This window comes from Dendrobium catenatum, unplaced genomic scaffold (genome assembly GCF_001605985.2).
Source record: "Dendrobium catenatum unplaced genomic scaffold, ASM160598v2 fragScaff_scaffold_716, whole genome shotgun sequence".
NCBI classification, from domain to species: Eukaryota; Viridiplantae; Streptophyta; class Magnoliopsida; order Asparagales; family Orchidaceae; genus Dendrobium; species Dendrobium catenatum.
This window is the reverse complement of record NW_021319178.1, coordinates 13,123,187-13,137,113: the sequence shown is the minus strand read 5'-3', so window position 1 is coordinate 13,137,113 and position 13,927 is coordinate 13,123,187. Positions and strand designations below refer to the sequence as shown.

General features: G+C 32.2%; 1 protein-coding gene across 1 annotated transcript; it reads left to right on the top strand.

Annotated features, from left to right (window-relative positions):
• Positions 1–1,078: 1,078 nt before the first annotated feature.
• LOC110114383 (polcalcin Phl p 7-like) lies at positions 1,079–1,685 on the top strand. Its single transcript, XM_020847247.2, has one exon. It carries the CDS (start codon positions 1,137–1,139, stop codon positions 1,413–1,415), a length of 279 nt encoding a protein of 92 aa, XP_020702906.1. The 5' UTR covers positions 1,079–1,136; the 3' UTR covers positions 1,416–1,685.
• Positions 1,686–13,927: the final 12,242 nt, after the last annotated feature.

The following is a 13,927-nucleotide window of genomic DNA, read 5'->3' as shown; positions in this document are numbered from 1 at the left end:
ATGCGCCGGAAAGCCGCCGGAAATCTGATCGCCGGAAAGCCGCCGGAAATCTGATCGCCGGAAAGCCGCCGGAAAATTCCGTCGGAAATCAGTGATTTTCTTGTAGTGTCACAAGAAGATTCAATTATTATGAAAGTGAGAAAATAATTATAATTCAAACAAGGTAACTGTTATAATAAAATGATAAAAAATGTGATATTATAAGAGAAATAATAAAAAATCCCTTGATATAATTTTAGTATTTTAATAACTTTGTACTTAAACTTTTGAGTGCTGATAGATTTTAATCGTATTTTACATTTATGTTTTACCTCGTAAGTCGAAGCTCATTCAAACTTGACTTATTAGCTCATCGAGCCTCAGTCACTAGCTATTTATCGAGCTGAGCTTAAGTAGGCTCGTGAATCAACATGACTCCCTTAACTGCGACTCTAAACCTTACTCAATCATTGACAGGCTTCCAAGACAAGCCGAAAACTACAAGATTCATCTAATCTCAGCTAGGTCATCAACTGAAATACTATATATTGGAGTTTAAGCTAATAAGGAAGGGTCACAAATTTTTTTTTTTAAACTCAAGAATTGGTCCATTTTCGGTGCGAAACTATTCTTCACTTTCATGTATCCAAGATTGAAACATGCTATAGTTCTCGAAAAAATTGACTTAGGATAATGTAATCGAAGTTCGGTCATGATAGATCTCAAAGTTGATGGATTTGCTTTCAGATGAGTACGAACAATATAAATTTTGATTAATTCTTCATATATTATACTCATCTAAAAGCAAATTTGAATAACTTTGAAACCCCTCATAATAAAAATTTTACTCCCATGGTACCTTAGTAGACTAGAATGTTGAGTTATGTAATTATTCATTATTACCATGTAACTATAGCAGTAAAATATGATATCAATGGAGCTACCATATGCTTATCTTGCCACCAAACCTAGATATGCAGAGCAAACCTCTATATTCCAATGGATAACATGGAATAAAGTGCAGAATAGCGCCACTTCATGATGTCGTGAAGCTTCTCCCTCTCCAATAACATTGGTAGTTCTATATAACCTGCAAGTATACAACTTGAACTCGTCTCCTCAGCTTCCATCCTTCCTTTCATCTCCCTTCAGCTGCTATGGCTATCAAACACGTGCGTTCATTGAACTCAGGCATGACAGTGGAGGAATTCAAGGAATGGCTCATGAGGTTCGACTCAGACGGCGATGGGCGAATCAGCAGGCATGAGCTTCGACAGGCGATTCGTAGCATTGGTGGCCGGTTCAGCTGGTGGAAGAGTAAGAAGGGACTCCGGCAGGCCGACTCAAATGCTGATGGATTCATTGATGATGCAGAAATTGACAATCTTGTGAGCTTTGCACAGAAGAAATTGGGGTTGAAGATAGCAGCAGATTAACTAGCTTGTGCTGAACTTTGCCTTAACTGTTTAATAAGCTTCTGCTGCTTCTGCTTCTAGCTGGTTTTTAGATATGTCAAGTTGTATCATCTCTGATCTTTAATGACAGGTTGGAGTTTCTAGTTAATGAAAAGTATTGTTGGTATGTGTGAGGGTAACTGAACCTTTAAAAGCTTTGAGTTATAGTTCCGATCTTTCATGTCTCAGACCATTTAAATCTTATAAGTTTGAAGAGATCAGCAAATTAATTAACTTCTGTTCAATTTTACATTATTTGTTTACTAGGCTTATGTTGCTGCTGCTTCTGGCTTGGTTTTTGATATGTCAACTTGCATATCTATGATCTTTGAAGATCGATGGTTTGGAGCCTGAAATTAATCAAAAATATTGTTGGTATGTGTTAGGTAAACTGTACATTCAAAATCTTTGATTTGTAGTCTGATTTAACTTGTGTTGCACTTTGCCTTAGGTTTCGTTTGGGATGGTTTCTTACTATTTCTTAAAGTAAATTTTTAGTACAAAAATTAAAATTAAGCTGTCCCAAACGAAGCATTTAACTTTTTAATAAGCTTATGTTTCTTTTGCTTATGGTTTGGTTTTAGATAGGTTGAGTTGTATTATCTCTAGTGTTGTTAAGATCGTTGTTCGTGTTTGGCTCGATAATCAACTCGAATTTGATTAATTTTATTGGCTTTTTTATTTAGTAAGCCAAATATAAACAAGAACTTTTTGTTTGGCTAGATAGTTTCTTGATTATATTTATATATACACTTGTATATATGCGCATCCTCACTATATGTATATTGTATATATTCATATAGAAACTTTGGCTCGTTTGTTTAACAAGTTAAACTAATCAACACATGAACTCGTTTGAGCTGGGTTCATTTACGCCGCTAATTATCTTTGTCAGATATTTAAAAACTGGTTGTAGCTTCAAATTAATGAAAAATGTTGTTGGAATGTGAAGTCAGCTGAACCTTAAGATTTTGTTTGGAACAACTTTCTTATTATTTTTTAACGTAACTTTTAGAATAAAAATTTCTAGTTTAAGAAATTTTTAAAATAGAAAGCCGCTTAAAAAAATAGTAAAAATGCTATCCCAAACAAAGCTCAAGTTTATGATGTGATGTTCTATAATGTCTCAAGCAATTTGAGTATTTAAAGTATGAAAAATATTTTGCTGATAAAAGAAAAGGAAGTTTGCCAAGCAAGTTTGAACTAGAAGGGGTTGTAAGAGGTGCAACTTCTTAAAAACACGGGGGTCTTGAAAAATTTGAAAGAAGTTCATCAGTTTTCAATGGTGAGTATTGAAAGGGAAAATGGTTGGTGAAAAATGTAATTTGCAATAGTTTTAAGTACCGTTGAATGGAATTGATAAAAAGCTTAAAATAGTGCTCCGACTATTATATATGGCCAATTTTGTTTTAGAGTATCATATTTCTATAATTATTTCAAATTGATCCAAGGTGGTCTCTTGTGGTCTCTCTCATAGAAAATGATGAAATTAGGATATAAAATTGATCCCAATTTAGCCATTCAATTTTATAAAATTGATTTCAATTTAGTCCTTAAGTGTAATTCTGCATAGTTGATAAACCAAATTGGATAAATGTGATAGTATAATTAGCCACATAAAAATAGTTAGACGACTATTTTGAGCTTTTCCGCAATTCAAAATTATATAATAAGGATTAGTTTGTTTTTATGTTAGCTTTGAAAGTGATCATATCTAATATTTAAATTATTTAGTGCTTGTTTAATAGAAAATAGATAGAGGAGCTTTTGATTTTTTAACCCTAAATTATAAATGTCAATATTAAGTTTTAATTTTGAGGGCTTGAAATTCAACTTGTAAATTTTTAAATAAGGTGACAAAAATTGGTTATAGCTTCAAATTAATGAAAAAAGTTGTTGATATGTGAGGTAAACTGAACCTTAAGGTTTCGTATGGGACAACTTTCTTACTATTTTATAAAGCAACTTTCTAGTACAAATTTTTTTAGTTCAAAAAAATTTTAAACTAGAAAGCAACTTTAAAAATCATTAAGAAAGTTGTCCCAAGCAAAGACTAAGGCTTTGTTTGGGACTGCTTTTTTCCTGCTTCATAAAGCAACTTTTTAGTACAAAAATTTAAAATTTTGTCCAAGAAAGTTGCTTTAAGAAGCAATAAGAAAGCTGTCCCAAATGAAGCCTAAGTCTTTGATGTGATGTTCTATCATATCTTAAGCAATTTGAGTATTTAAAGGATGAAAACTATTTTGGTGATAAAAGAAACAGAAGTCTGCCAAGAAAGTTTGAACTAGAAGGGGTTGTAAGAGGTGCAACTTCTTAAGATCATGGGGGGGTCTTGAAAAATTGAAAGAAGTTGAACAATTTTCAGTGGTGAGTATTGGAGAGGAACATGATTGATGAAAAATGTAATCTACAATAGTTTTAAGTATCGTTGAATGAAATTGACAAAAAGCTTCAAAATAGTCCTCAGATATTTCCAATTTTGTTTTAAAGTATCATATTTCTCTAAATATTTAAAAATGTTCCAAGGTGGTCTCTTGTGGTCTCTCTCATAGAAAACGATGAAAGTTAGGATATAAATTGATCTCAATTTAGCCATTCAATTATATAAAATTGATTCCAATTTAGTCCTTAAGGGTATTTATGCATAGTTGAAAGACCAAGTTGGAGAAATGTAATACTATTATTAGCCACATAAAAATAGTTAGAGGACTATTTTGAGCTTTTTCGCTAATGAAAGTATATAACAAGGATTAGTTTGTTTTAATTTTAGCTTTTAAAAGTGATTAGATTTGAGGTTCGTCTGAAGATTGAAGTTAAAAGGAGTCCTAATAGTACTGGTGTGATACAAGAGAGTTGTCATGATGCATCATAGGCCTATCAAAAGGACTATGAAAAATAAATAATAATTTTACTCAAGCATTTATATGTGTTTAATTATATATATTTTGTAGTCTACTTTAAGACAATTATTGTGTGTAGTTGTATATGTGGCTATATTTGTATGTCTTAGGGTTCGTTTGGTACGGATGTAGCTGTATGTAAAGCAGATTGTGAAGTTATGGTACACAAATATGGGCCAACACCCTCCTTTCTCCTTGTAACCACTGACCACCCTCTTGTTTCAAGCAATCACCACTACAACCACTTGTAATTATGATTTTTTTTTTAAATTTCATTGATGATGTTTTAACACTGCCGTTGCTAGGTCCCAAGTCCTGGATGAGAAAAGTGGAGGGTTATGTTAGGTAGTCGACAGCCAGCGTAAGACTTATCGAACAATAATGACATGAATCCTTTAGAAAATTGTGTTAATGCTAGGGCGTCACCTGGAAGCGAAGTGTTGTATGGACTGAATACAGTGACAAGTGTGCAAGGGCCGCTGCACCGGCGCCCGGGTGCAGTGTTAAATAGGCAAGAGTTCCCACATCAAGGATGGATGTGGGCAAAGAAGCTAGTCCATGAAACTAAAATTAGGATAGGAACTTGAAATATTGGTTCCCTTACAGGAAAATTAATGGAATTAATAGATATTATGATTCGTAGGAAGTTAAATATTTTGTGCATTCATGAAACTAAGTGGGCTGGAGAGAAGGCTAAGGAAATTGATAGTTTAGGATTTAAACTTTGGTATTCGGGTAGGAGTCGTACTAAAAATTGTGTAGGTGTTATTATAGATAAGAGTTTAAAGGATAATGTTATAAAAATTAATAGGATTGGAGATAGAATTATAGCTTTAAAGATTATTGTTGATTATAAGATTGTTAATATTATAAGTGCTTATGCTCCTCAAGTAGGTTTAGATATGAGTACTAAATTAAATTTTTGGAATGACTTAGAAGAATTAATACAAAAGATACCGCTTGAAGAAAGAATTTTTATTGGAGGAGATGTTCATTGGACTGCACACTTACAAATTAGCCCACCAAGGGGAACTTTAGACTACGTCTAATTCTCAGAGTATAAGATTAACAATAATATTTGGAAGAAAACAATGGGTCCAAATGAGGCAAGTAATGGATACACTCCTAAGCAAGTTCCTTATAAGGATCCAAACATTATGGGAACAAGGAACTACTTAGATGAGCACATAATTCATCAGAATTCTTGAATTGTTGGAGCAAGAGAGTGACCTCGGATTACATTTGTTGTGAAAAAGAATGGACACATGAAGAGAAAATCATTATAGTGATATGTGGGTGGTTTAGTCCAACATTAAATTATCAATAAAGAAATAATACTAATAGTGGATCCTTACAAGAAGGCTTAAGTTGGGATAACTATCAAATTACGTTGATTATCACGCCCAACCTACATTCCATAGCACAATAATCCCCTCCACAAGCCCAATCAAATTTAACCATCCAAATCAACAATTGAATGCTAATGCTAGTTATTATTGCGGACCTTTTATGATGTTATAATATTTGTAATGAAAAGCTCAACTAGCAACCTTCAAGCCTAGCGTACAAACGAGTCAAGTCAAGCCTAACTCGAGCTCTACTCATAAGCCAAATCCCGAGCTCGAACTCGAATCGAGCTCAACTCGCCACAGAAATCTAGCTCGTCGAGCGGCTCTCTTCACCCGCGAATGCGGTTCACATGCACCTGCCGCTTCTGTCTCGAATGTGGTATGCACAAACCCGCCTCTACCATCGTGAACGTGCCCCCCCCCCACACGTGTCGCGGTTCGCACGCAGCACTAGCTCTGATTCGCTCCCTGCCGCTCTGTTCTGCCTTCCGTCCCCTACCGTTTCGCGAGACCCTTAACGAGTAATTGAGTCGAGCAGATAGTTGTTCGAACTCGAGCTCGATGAGCCCAACAAACTCCAAATTCTGTTCGAGCTTGACTCACGAGCTCGATAAGCTCGACTCACGAGCTCGTTAACGAGTCGAGCTCGAGCCGACTCGCGAGTCAGCATGACTCAGTTACACCCCTATTCAACTTAAATCATTCTAAATGATTCAAACACATGAGCATTAAACATTAATGGATGTTAGGAACTAATTTAATTCATGCTTTAATTTCTTTAAAATATTTCTTCTATTGTTTCTCAAAAGTTTTTGTCCCAATAAAAACCAACTAGTAAATCAATAATTATTAGATGCACACCAATGTTTCGATGAAATAATTTCACAAATTAGTCATGTGATTATATTAGTTGTTAGTCGTTCTGTTGCCTTGGCTCTGTTTGGTTTGAAGGAATTGAGGTAGGGGAAATAAAAACAGAACTATAGAGATATTAGCTAGAAATTAGTTTTGACACACTTGTTTGGTTGCAGGGAAATTGAGTGAAAGGAGTTATTTTTTATTATTATTTTTTTTTTCGGTCCAAAAGTAAAATTTTTGGAGTGTAATTTTAGTAGTAATAGACCTAGTGAGGGGATTGTGACTTTGGGCGATCAAGTCATTAATAAGAGTACACGTTTTAGATATCTTGGATCTATTATTCAGAGTGATGGTGAAATAGATGGGGATATTATCAGCAGAATTCAAGTTGGATGGTTGAAGTGGAGGAATGCATCGGGCTTCTTATGTGATAGAAATGTACCCTTCAAACTTAAGGGGAAATTCTATAAGATGGTAGTGAGGCCTGCAATTCTTTATGGTGCCGAATGTTGGCCATTAAAAGAGAAGCATAATACTAAGTTAAGTGTGGCAGAGATGAGGATGCTCAGGTGGATGAGTGGCTTTACCCTTAGAGATAGGATACGAAACGAGCATATACGTGAAAAGGTTAGAGTAGCTCCAATAGAAGATAAGATTAGAGAGAGTCGCCTTAGATGGTTTGATCACATAAAAAGGCGGCCTTCCGATGACCCGATTAGGAGAGTAGAGGTATTAGATTTGACTTATGTTAAGAAAGGTAGGGGTAGACCTAAAAAGACTTGGTTAGAAAATATTAGGAATGACATTTCTTTATTAGATTTAAACGATAATTTGACTTTTAATAGGACACAATAGAGAAAAAGGATTCATGTAGCCGACCCCATGTAGTGGGATAAAGGCTTGATGTTACTGTTGTTGTTGTTGTATTGATGATGTTTTAATATGTAATAAATACTATAATGAATTATTATTAAATATTTGTAATGAGATTGACAAGTTTTTTCAATGTTTTTTTTTCTCTTTGGTCGATAGGAATTTTTTCTTGTGAGGAGTTAATTTTGTGCAATTTTTTCAATAAACAATTTAATATAAAGTTTTATATTTGTTTCTCCTACATCTTCCTCATTGTGCCATTATCATGCTCTATTCATTACAATATTAGAACTAAGGTTCATTACAAGAGATAGAATGTTACATAGAGAGGATGCTAAAATAAAATGGGTGAATGGAATAGTGAGGAAGAATGATTGGAGCAGAAAGGTTGCAAATCCCTATCATGATAAAGGTTATCCTCAAGAGGCCAAACTGAAATCTCAATAATGGTGTAGCATAAAGGAGGATGATAGAATAAATTAGGTGAGTGAATCTTCATGGAGAAATGACTAACATAGGAGGTTGCATTAGCCTTTGGGGATGGAGGTTGGCCTTAGGAGTAAGATAAAATTATAGTTCCTTTGGTGGTAATATATGGGAAGGATGTACCTTAGACTCAACTTTCCTTCTTTTTGAACCTGCTGATGCCCTTTATTTTCTTGATTTTTATAGATATATAATGTCACCCACCTAAAATTCTACAACTTGGTGTTTTGCATCATAAAGAACTTCTTGTTTGGCTAGATAGTTTCTTGATTATATTTATGTATACACCCATATATATGAGCACCCGTGCATATATGCATATTATATATATTCTTATTCATATAAAAACTTTGGCTAGTTTTTTTAACGAGTTAAACTGATCAGCACTTGAACTCGTTTGAGCTGGGCTCATTTACGCCGCTAATTATCTTTGTATGATCTTTAAAAACTGGTTGTAGCATCAAATTAATGAAAAATGTTGTTGGTATGTAAGGTAAATCGAATCTTAAGATTTTGTTTGGGACAACTTTCTTACTATTTTCTAAAGCAACTTTCTAGTATAAAAATTTCTAGTTCATGATTTTTTTAAACTAGAAGGCAACATTAAAAATAGTAAGAAAGTTGTCCCAAATGAAGCTTAAGTCTTTGATGTGTTGTTTTGATCTATCATGTCTCAAGCAATTTGAGTATTTAAAGGATGAAAACTGTTTTGGTGTAAAAGAAAAGGTTGTCTGCCAAGAAAGTTTGAACTATAAGGGGTTGTAAGAGGTGCAATCTCTTAAGAACATGGGGGTCATGAAAAAATTGAAAGAAGTTGATCAGTTTTTAGTGGTGAGTATTGGAGGAAAAAATGGTTGATGAAAAATGTAATTTGCAATAGTCTTAAGTACCGTTGAATGGAATTGACAAAAAACTTCAAAATAGTCATACTATTATATAAGGCCAATTTTGTTTTAGAGTGTTATATTTATCTAATTATTTAAAATTAATCGAAGGTGGTCTCTCATAGAAAATGATGAAAATTAGGATATAAAATTGATCCCAATTTAGCCATTTAGCTATATAAAATTGATTCTAATTTAGTCCTTAAGGGTTGACAGACCAAATTGGAGAAATGTGATGCTTTTATTAGCCACATAAAAATAGTTAGAGGACTATTTTGAGCTTTTCTACAAATGAAATTATATAACAAGGAGTAGTTTGTTTTAATTTTAGCTTTTAAAAGTGATTAGATTTGAGGTTCACCTGAAGAGTGAGGTTAAAAGGAGTCCTAATAGTACTAGTGTTATACAAAATAGTTGTCACATTGCATCATAGGCCTATCACAAAGAATATGAAAAATAAATAATAATTATACTCAAGCATTTATATGTGTCTAATTATTTATATTTTGTAGTCTACTTTAAGACAATTATTGTGTGTAGTTGTATATGTGGCTATATTGTATGTCTTAGGGTGCGTTTGGGATGGTTGCAGCTGTAGGTAAGGCAGGTTGTGGAGTTACGGTACACAAATATGGTCCAACCCCCTCCTTTCTCCTTGAAACCACTGACCACCCTCTTATTTCAAGCAACCACCACTACAACTGCTTGTAATTACGAATTTTTTAAAAAAAATTCGTTGATGATGTTTTAATATGTAATAAATACTATAATCAATTATTATTAAAAATTGTTAATGTAATCAAATTCAATAAGAGAAATTTAACCCTCCCAACTTCCACCAAAATCCAGAACACATAGTGTTAGAAGAACTTTCAATACTTGAATAGTTCTTTTAGATTGTCCAACAATTTTTAGATGAAAAACCATACTAAAGTATAATTAAGTGCCTAAACCATATTGAATACCTCTCCATAATCTAGAGGTAAACTTGTCATCTCTACTAAAAATTATTATCTTTGGTATTTCATGTAGTCAAATAATCTCTCGCACATATACATGTGATAATCTATCCACAAAATCAGACTATCAAAGGAATAAAATGTGTAAAATTCATCAAATAATCTACCAAAAGTTAGACAACATCATATTCTTGCCTCAATAGAGGAAATACTATAGCAAAATCCATCGTCATTTCTTCCCATTTCCACTTTGGAATATACAAAAGTTGTAAAAGACATCTCGATTGTTGATGTTCAGCTTTTACTAATTGATAAGAGTTATGTATGGGAGACATTAGGGCTGGAGTTCTATTTCTTCCTATTCTTCACTTTGTATTTATTAATATTTTGTTCAGCATAATGTTAAATATACTATACATTCTATTTAGCATGTTGCACTCTAAATTTTGTAAACTCTAAATTTTGTAAACATACTTAGTTATTTGTAAAACCTTGCATTATTCTGACACCACTCTAATGTAAGTCTATTATTAAGATTTTCAATAATAATTTTATTAAAAGTTATTCATTTTTTAATTATTACAAAATGACTTGGGGTAATATAATTATTGAGTTGTGTTGTCTCATTCTATACTATACATTTCATTTACAGGTCAGAGCAGGGGTAAAGGGTTGGTTGAGTAACTGAGGATGACTTTTTTTTGTATGTTTGGTGTACTAACACCTTTCTATTTTTATTTTAGATTTTGAATAGTCCTGATTTTTTTTATTTCTTTCCCTGTGTCTATTTGTTGCTGGAGACTATAATAGTAATAATCTATAATGTATACTTTTGTGGATAAAATGAAAAAAAAAAAGAAATATTTTTTTTAGGATGAGTAAATTAAGGTATAGTAGTAAATTTTAAGCTTTAGCTTCTATTAACCAAAAATAAATATGACATTTCTCCAAATAAAGATCTTGAACTATTCTATTTTTACCTTTATTTTGCCACCATCCAACATAATGAGACATATATCTGTGGGTCATATCGGGTTGGGCTATGATAAGAAGTCTCACGTTTAAACCTCTTCCTACAAGCAGCCTGCCACTACTGAGTATCCATCAAATCATTCTTTATAAGAAGAGGCCTCTCTGTAAACTCAGAAAAGTCATAAATATGAAATGGAACAAATTGTTATCTTAGACTATCCCAAATCTCTCTAAGAAATATATAACACTTTTGGTAAGGAGTGCTAATCAACTGCAGAGTGTACTTGGCCAAGGTAGTGAACTCTACCTCATATTGCATAATTGTCTTACTCCCATAGACAATCCTCTAAAAGTCTCATGTATTTACTATTGTGCAAGTATATGTACAAACTAAACTTGAAAAATATATCTAAACTCATCCTAACTAATTAGGCAGTTCATTCTCACATGGAACATCTCCTTTTGTTGGCCCAACCACCAAAGATCAATTTCCCAGTCTATTAAAAAAAAAGCTAATAGTACTTTCCTCTCAAGATGTTACTCATCTCATCACAACTCTTTTCCAATCTTATCAACCAGTCTTTTACTACTATGGGCTGCCCTCAAATATTGGTTACTTCAACCTCAAAAATCTATATTAGTGCATGTTAACAACATTTATTATGACAAAAGAAAACCTAATTCGAGCCTCATACAGTAGTTGGGCTACGATACTAGAAAACTATAAAAGCAAATCACAACTGATAGCAGGAGTATTACTCTTTACTGGCACTACCAATCTGTCACCCAACCCATCGGTAATATAATGATTTTATGGATCCATTCGATAGAAAGACATAACACATAGTTGAATAGACAGACATGAAAATAATAAAAAATAAATACCCAAAACTATCTCACATGACTACAAATCATTTCATACAACACTGTTTTACAATTAATTCCATAAAACCATTGCTTTGATACTAAAAATAGATTGTCATAACCCAACCCGATATGACCCACAGATAGATAGGTCATACCGTATTGAATTAAGATAGGTTGGCCCAAGATCTAAGTTTTAAGAAATTTTTAGATTTCTTTCAGTCAAAATTTAAAATAGATAATAAAGCTTTTCTAATTAACTATAATAAATAAAAAGCAATATTCTTATCCACAAATTTTTTCTCTTCTTGATTCATTTATCATTAAAATATATATACACTATAGTATATGACTACAGACTTGAGAAAAATAAATAAAATAAACTTAGCCATGAATATACAAAAATCATTAGAAATACCTCTATTAACTCAAACAAAATAGATCCTAAATGTTCTACTACTCAATGGACTCTTTCCTCTTTCTCTAACCTAAAATAGAAAGAAGAGTTGGTGTGAACCTTACACGGCTCAGTATGTCATACTTACCGATCTAATTTTTAAAATATTTTACTTATCAAGAATTTAGCTAAATTTAAAATTAGTTCATCAAGATGTTATCATTTTAAGCATATTATTAATTGTAGATATTTAAAATAAAGGAAATTTTAATTTAAGTAAAGAAGATAGATCGCTGAAAGTAACTAAACAAGCACTTTTTATATCAAAATAAATTAATAAATTTTACTCAAGACCTCATACCTCCCATTAAAAATAGGCCCTTATAACTTCATGTGCCTAGATAATTTAAAATAAGCCCTTCCGACTCCCAATGTTTACCAAATATATGATATTACAAAATTTAGACCCTTATAAATCCCTATGCATTTAGAACCAGAACTTCCACTATGTATGAGATCTCCTTAGAATCATATTTTTCATAAAAGATGGCCATATATAATATTACGATGTAATAAACGAAATATAATTAAACAAATTGTAGAATTTCATTATGCATCAATAATATGCAATAGAATTATCTATTTAGTAGAATGTTATAAGTTTAGAATATTATCAGATCACCAATGATTGTTTACAATAGTATTTTAAAGCTTTTATTGTGCTATAATTTTATTTTTTTGGATCAAAATTATTTTTAAATTTGCTAAAAATCATACATTTTCTAATTTACCTAATGAAAATTTTCCCAAAAAAATCTAAATGTCCAGAACTATTATATCTATAACATACATAAAGTTATGTGATGAAAGTTTTATGGGTATAAAGTTATTCCCATTTTTTACGCTATGAAATTATAATTTAAGTTGAAAATTTTTCAAAATTCTTGCATTTTTAATAATTAAGATAGGTGAAATATAAGCTACCTTAATCCAGATAAATTCTTGAATTAGGTCCTAGTAAAAAATGGATCAAAGGAGGCAAAAATTTGATTTTCTCCCTCTAAAATCCTTTCTCTCTAACTAGTTAAAATGAGGGCTTAATAGTTTTGAAAAAAAAATGTGAAAATAGTTTTGCATATTTTATATAAAAAGTGTTGAATTAACATCATTGCACTTAATTGACCCTGCAGCACCATAGCGCTCTCCACTGGAGAGCACAACGTTGCAATGTCTGACCTAAGCACCATAGTGGTAGTTAAAATTATAGAAATTGCTAGAGAGCTCAGCATTACAGCTTTGCCAACCCAACGAAGCTCTACACCCAAAGGAAAATTTTAAATTTCTTACACATGCACACAGACTTCTAGGACCCACTTTAAAATTAATTCAAATACACTTAAGCACACATAACACTGACAGACGTATGCAAAAGACATGAATATAAAAAAAATTTACTTTTCTAATCTTACCCTACTGGGTCATAATAAGTGCAACTATGCTCATATTCAATAGGTGTTATATATGGCATTTTATTTATTTTTAGTGTTTGATTTAAGATTGACCTAAGGTTAACCCAATGATTTGTAATCCATTTAAGATTACTAAAGAGTTTCCTATTGTTGCAATCCAAGATCCCTAGTTTATGATTTTCATGATAACAAATATTATTGATTGAGATTTTAATTCTCCTAGAATATATATTTAATATTGTTTTTTTCCTTGCACATTAACATTTCAGGTACAATATAGACCGCTCAAGATTACTAAAAACTCAAGTTTGGTTAGAATATGATATCAATCAAAAGAGTCCATAATTTTAACTTTCTTATATTTTCTATTTCTTGAGTCTGTCCATTTAAGGGTGTATTCAAAAATTGGTGATCATGCACACACACAGGGGGGGAGTGAAGAAAATTTAAGAAGTAAATTTTTTGAATTATCTGTACCGTATG